This window comes from Poecilia reticulata, linkage group LG15 (genome assembly GCF_000633615.1).
Source record: "Poecilia reticulata strain Guanapo linkage group LG15, Guppy_female_1.0+MT, whole genome shotgun sequence".
In the NCBI taxonomy this organism is placed as follows: Eukaryota; Metazoa; Chordata; class Actinopteri; order Cyprinodontiformes; family Poeciliidae; genus Poecilia; species Poecilia reticulata.
In genome coordinates, this window is record NC_024345.1 from 9,611,058 (window position 1) to 9,618,150 (window position 7,093).

General features: G+C 36.7%; 1 protein-coding gene across 1 annotated transcript in view; it reads right to left on the reverse strand.

Annotated features, from left to right (window-relative positions):
• LOC103476654 (heterogeneous nuclear ribonucleoprotein L-like) overlaps window positions 1-7,093 on the reverse strand; it is a 28,965-nt gene that overhangs the window by 18,482 nt on the left and 3,390 nt on the right. The window contains exon 2 of the mRNA XM_008429126.2: window positions 2,795-2,913. Coding sequence (XP_008427348.1) covers window positions 2,795-2,913 — 119 coding nt within the window. The remainder of the gene's footprint in view (window positions 1-2,794; window positions 2,914-7,093) is intronic.

Genomic DNA, 7,093 nt, shown 5'->3' on the forward strand with positions numbered 1-7,093 from the left:
TTTAAGCAATTAGACTTGATAAACTAAACATAGGGAAAACTTCTAATCCTTCAAGGTTTAGTTTTCTTTATGATCGTCTCGGATCTAGTTTTTCAACAGTCACAGTTCATGGTAAACTGTGTGCATCATTTTATAGGGCATATTTTTTAAATATATTTTTACTGTTTTACTTTGTAATTTAGTTGAGTTATATTAGCTTAGTGAACCTGTTTAACGGGAAAGTTGAATAATTTTGGATAATAAACTTATATTAAAGAGAAGTTATCTGTCATTAATTTTCTGTGTAGAGCTAGTGTTGGACTTTTAACTTCATCAATTGTTATTTTGACACATAAGCAGGTATTTAGAAACAATAGCTGAAATTAAACTATTTGGCTGTTATTTTCTGATAATCAGGTGGTGCCCCGACAAGGCAATTTTGATCTAAATAGCTAGTTTTGTTAATAATTGCCCTGTGTTTATAGTTATTCATAGCCAAACCAGAGCCAATTGCTGCACAAGACGTAAGCAGTAATACTCCATCAGCATATTCTACTAATATCATGGAGCTATTCTGTCAACTCTACAATCAACACCAGTGTGGAAATCTTATTTCTGACACCAACATCTTTGCATACTTTAATAATGTGGTGTTTTACATATGCTCAGAATTTAAAACAGTAAACCATTTGCTCATCCGCCATGGTGCAATGTTTCTAAACTCTCTGGATAACAGACACGGTGGGCCCAGACAGTTCTCGTTCTTCTTGTGCTTTGTGGTTATTTCATGTTTAAAATTAGTGTTTGGCTCTGTGAACCAGATTTTAGCATGAATGCCAAACCGCTGTTAGAGCACACAGACAGGTTCATGCTGTAGCATGTCTCTTCTAGAAGTTGTTTGAAACATGTTTTAATGTGTAAAAGATGTATACATAATTAATTGCTTTCTTTTCTTTTATATAGAGAGAGTCCATCCAGAACCTTTGTATTCATGCATTTCTGGTTTGCCTGTAAATCTGATGCACAAGTGACATTTGCTAACAACAGCACTTGGTGATAAAAACACTTTTCTTAGCCCATTGGGGTTCATTTTTGCTTCAAAAACCAATTTGATAGGAATATGGAAAAGCCTATTGTTGTGTTCAAGTTGTGCTAACTTAGCTGTTAAGCTAAACAAGCCTAAAATGTCATATCAATGCTAAACATGTAGCAGCAGAACAGACGTCCTCAACACTAATGTCAGAGTCCACTGTCCACATTCCAAAAGACGTTCCATGAAAACCAGGAGTTACTGAAACCCTGGGAAGCTGAATGGGTAGAATAACATGTTGCACAAATCTGATGGCTGAAGAACAGATTAAAAACAATACATATCTGAGCTCATATGTCTATTTATTCAATTTAGCCGCAAAAGGGATTTTTGAATTGAAAATGTTGCTTGTTTTGTCAATATATGGTTTTCGATTAAAATGCAATTAATTGCGATTAATTAATTTTACCCTGCAATTAACACAATTAAAAATTTTAAGCAAGTATTACTAAAAAAATAAAAACACTAAAACTCCTATAGTTCATAAAAACATTTCCACACAGAGCATGATTGCATAAAACTAATTTACTACAAAATGATAAAAAGGAGACAAAGTAAAGAGAAAGAAGGCCATCAGTGTAAATGGGTCAGTCGGCTTTCCCTTTTGAAAAATCCAACTAATGTCCCCGTTATCAACTGGCTCTGCTTCGGCTGCTCCACAACACAATATTTGAATTCACTCGTTCATGAGAGACTGATGAGTTTAGCTAATGATTTTTGGTTATCAGGTGATGCTCCAACTTATTTTAATTAAAATAACCTTTAACTCTATTAATAATAAATTATTCATCCTAATTATTATTAGCTGCATAAGTCGAGCATCAATGCAATCCCTGTTGCACAACAGCTGTCTGTGCTAACACATAAGATGTTAAAGACTGATTAAAAAGACACCTCTGCTATTGGAATTATTAATTATAATGGTCATTATACTACAGGTGAGGAAAAATTTGTTTTGAAAGCTGTTAATTATAATTCTCAAAGAGAAACCGGCACCAGCTAGGTTAAAGATGTCCGGTGTTCTTGCGTTCAGCTGAAAGTGGGGCAGCAGCTGAGTCAGTTTGTGTGAAGTTATGCAACACCTGGAGTAGACCAAGATGTCCAGCTGGCACAGACCATAACAAAACTGAGAATTTGAGTAAATCTCAGATATTAGTATTGATATTAATGACTGTAGTTGTCTTTAGGGATTTTTTTTCTCTATTTCCTAACAGAACTGACAGGTCAGTGTTTTCACATTAACTTCAAGTGAAAAGCCTTGACTGAGTTGGTTCTGAGAAGCTGCCCACCTGAGGTTGCCATGGTGATATATCAGAAATGGATTTATTTATTCATGGAGACAACCTGTAAATGTCAAGGTAACAAGTAAAAATATTGTAATCTTTTTTCTTACTACATATTTCCCATGCCTTATTAGACATAAATGAAAATATGTATAAAAACATCTAAACGATTAGATTTCTGAACTTGTCACAAGGTTTGTAGTTGTGAAGCCAACATGAAATATGACTGTTGTAATGTACAGAATCATTAATGAGCTTTTTCTGTCTCTGGCACACACACACACACACACACGCATGTTTGTCTTACTATCTTTGCGGGGACTTTCCACTGACTTCCATTAATTTCTACAGCCTAACCATAACACCTTAGTCCTAAACTAACCCCTAACCCAAAGTCCCCACAACGTAATATAAAACACAGAAACAGTGGATGCGTTCTCACCATATTGGTCCGAATTTCTTCAGTGCGTCGATTAGGTCTGCTTCCACCACGGCCTCACAGAGACCCCGGACATGGACCACTGGACTAGGAGAGATGAGATGGGAGTCTTCGCCATTGTCCTGCAACACAGTTAGCCACAATCGCAGTAAAGCTAGTTCATATCATGCTGTACTTCAGCTTGATATCTTCAGTATACATTTTCTGACTTTATTTCCATAAAATAATATGATCAGCAAGACTAATAAAACCCGCTGTGAAAGTTCAATTTTCACTTTCTTGTAAATAATATTTGGTTTGTTCTTTTCTTTAATAAAAAATTTTTGAAACATGTGATTTATATATTTTTACGAGCTCCCTTAATTAATACTTTATTGAACCACAGTTGGCTGCAGGTCTTGTGTAAAATATGACAGAGAACTTCAAAGCTTTATCAGCTTTGAAAATCTACAGACATTTTTGACTACTGTGCTGCACAAAACAGCTCAAGATCAGCCTGAGTAGATAAAGTGTCTGTAAATAATCAAGTCTTTCCTCAAATTCTCAAACAAACTAGGTCTGTGCTTTGACTAGGCCATTCTTCAAGACTAATAAACACAAAATTAAATATTAGCAGAACTAATTATGCAGTGATATCGCCGCTCATCTAGACATAAGAGGAGGAAAAAGAGGCGTAGAAAAGGGCGGGATGGCGTGGGCAAGTGTCAGAGCCTCAGATGATATCCAGACCTGGGCAATACCTTTCAGAACACAGAAGCATAAACCCAACATGTGCTTAGACCTAGCTTTAAACTAGACAAAGGGATGAAAGACCAAAGGGCTCCAACCAAACCGAGACCCAGGTCTCTAGACCTAACTCTGAATCTATTCAGACCAGAGTTCACTTTTTTGGTCTGCATAAGAGTTCGACTGCACATTCATATCTCTCCAAATGAACCAGACTTTCTAGGAAAACAAACTATAGTTTGATTATAGAGGACTAAGAACAGTTGGTATGAATGCATCCTTAAACGAAACTCTAACCTTACAATGAGCTGACCAGGCTCACTCAGATTGTAGATAATGTCCAGGGACTGGACAAATAGAAAGGTTCACCATCTGGAACAGCTGCATGGCTATTTAGGAAGAGCTGCAAGTTGACTTATGCAGAGGTCACTTCCAACGGGATTCTGCTGTGCGCTGCACATGATGGGGATTTCCCCAGGCTCCCACATCAGCCTTATGGACGAACCCAGTATGTCCATACTACTCTAAAAGTTCTCCAAGTTACACTTCAAAGGTACTATTCTGTATTCTGTTTCTCTATCCAACAAAACAGGATGAACTGTTCATGCAAGTCTGTCAGAGGTAGAGCTCCAAAGGCAATTCTTATCTATTCAGCTATGAGTTTTAATGCAGGTGTGAGTTTTAGCAGTGCATTGAATGCTGGAAGATGCAGTCCTACTGTTTCGTTTAAGTAGATGGATGTCCAACACCCACCTGAGTGGGGGACAGCTTATCCTATGTAGCTGTGGTCTTCTGGTTGCTACTCTGATTAATGCTCTCCTTACCCAGACTGTCAGTCCAGATGATGGATTGACTCTGGGAAATGTTCAAAGTTTGTGATGTTGTTGTAGAACCTAACCCCACTTTAAACTATATAGGTGTATCAGACTAAAGCAAACAACAACTTCTGCAAAGAGCAAAGCGTCATCTAAAGCCATCAATGAAAATCTCAGGAGAACTCAACCAAATCTCTCTCTGTTACCCTGCAACTGTTTATCTAGTGCTCTCTAAGTGAACACACCACACTGAATGTCCTCTGTGCAGTTCTTGAGAGATGCACATGGCTTCTCTCCTTGTCCTTCATGAGGAAAAGCAGACTACAGACTGTTGCTTCTCACCTCCACCCACTCACCCACTGTTCAGCAGCAACCTGTGGGCAGAGGAGCGATGAGAAGGTGGTCAAAGAAGGCTGAATTTAATTCCTAGGAAGAAGCTTTGAGTATGCCTCACCATCACAATTTTTATGCCAGAACGGAATGCTTGACAAGATATACATGTGGGAAAACATCATTTTCCTCAACAACATGGTGAAGTCTATTATTCTTAGAGGAGTGGTCCTTAGACGCAGACCTGGTACTGATTCACTCATTACTGGGTTTTGAAAAAAAGACTGGAAGTTGTTAGGCCTCATTGGTTTCACTTCTGATCAGTCTGGCTGACGTTTGAGACCATCATGCTAATCCGGGTGAGTGTTTGTAGCTGTCCGCCGCTTTACCTGCTATCTGATCCTCCATATGTCTTTTTTACTGCAGTGAGCCTCGATGTAGCCAAACTCCGTCAAGTATGGCATTGTTTTTATGTCGTATTAGCTTCGTTGTGCGTTATAATTCCACATTAGGATTTGTTGCTGCGTGTTTGCGCAGTGTGAAGGAAAGAGGAGACCAGCTGCACAGGCAGGCTGCGAAATGAGATGCAAGTGATCGGTATCGGTAACAACATCCAATGATCGCCTATAAACGATCATGCACTTTTTCACGAAAATTGGCCAATTATGATCGGTGACAGATCGATCGGCACACAACACGAACAAAACACAATGTTGAAAAAGTGAAGCTGTGAATGCTTTCCAGATGAAGTGGATCACTGATTATGAAAAGCCATCAGGAGGAACTATTCACTGCAACTGGAGGTGAATCCTGACGGTCAGATTGTATGGAAAAAGTAAGTCTGAAAACTACAGTTAAATATACTGTTATCTGTTTGTGAATTAAATATTACGGAAGAGGATTAGGGCCACTGGAAAAAAAAACAGTTCTGACTTTAATCTCAGAATTCTGACTTTTTTCTCAGAATTCTGACTTTAAACTCAGAACTCTGAGATTAAAGTCAGAAGTCTGACTTTAAACTCAGAATTCTGACTTTTTTCTCAGAATTCTGACTTTAAACTCAGAATTCTAACTTTTTTCTCAGAATTCTGACTTTAAACTCAGAACTCTGAGATTAAAGTCAGAAGTCTGACTTTAAACTCAGAATTCTGACTTTTTTCTCAGAATTCTGACTTTAAACTCAGAATTCTAACTTTTTTCTCAGAATTCTGACTTTAAACTCAGAATTCTGACTTTAAACTCAGAATTCTGACTTTAAACTCAGAATTCTGACTTTAAACTCAGAATTCTAACTTTTTTCTCAGAATTCTGACTTTAATCTCAGAATTCTGATTTCTGAGATTAAAGTCAGAATTCTGACTTTAAACTCAGAATTCTAACTTTTTTCTCAGAATTCTGACTTTAATCTCAGAATTCTGATTTCTGAGATTAAAGTCAGAATTCTGACTTTAAACTCAGAATTCTGACTTTTTTTCTCAGAATTCTGACTTTAAACTCAGAATTCTGACTTTAAACTCAGAATTCTGACTTTAAACTCAGAATTCTGACTTTTTTTCTCAGAATTCTGACTTTAAACTCAGAATTCTGACTTTAAACTCAGAATTCTGAGATTAAAGTCAGAACTGCTTTATTTTTTTTCCAGTGGCCCTAATCCTCTTCCGTAAAATATAGATCAACCTAATGTTACAATAAAATAACAAAAACAAAGGTCTACAGCTATGTATGATCTAATACTGCCTCCTGATCAGTACAGGTATTATCTGGTAATAACAGTAACATTATAGCAGAAAGTAACAGTCTAATATCTAATAACAGTTTCATTGCTGTGGAAAAAGTCACCAAAAACACATTATTTTTTAATTCAACAAAAAAAGTACAATCTCACATTGAAGATTTTAAAACCTTATCCCTGAAGTAAATGAGTCCATGTTTGATTTATCCTGTTGTTTATTTGACTCAACTAAAAACTACTCACCCCCGGAAAATACAATGGAAAAAACGGCACGAGGGCATTCCATTGCAGGTTGAGTGGTTAAAACATCTATTTACTTTTGCCAATTTAAATTCCATTAGATCATTCAAATGATATAACAGTTATGTCAAATTATCAAAAGGTACCTGTAAAAGTAATCTTTTAAAAGTATTTAAAATATTTCTTTTAAATATATTTAAAAGTAATCTTTTTGACTCTTGAATGTCTTTACTGTCTTTTCTTCAGACACACACAGTTGTTCCATATCATCAAAACAAACAAGTGACACATCCAGTATCACTCTGCTCTCCTGCTGCTTCATTTGTCTTGACTTTAGAAGGTGTGAAAATGTCATTTTAATTTTAGTGACATGCCTCCTCTTTTTCACTGCTAACAGTGTGCATGATACATTAACAGGGCATAATTTTGTGTTTAATGATGGAAATGTGATCTATATAT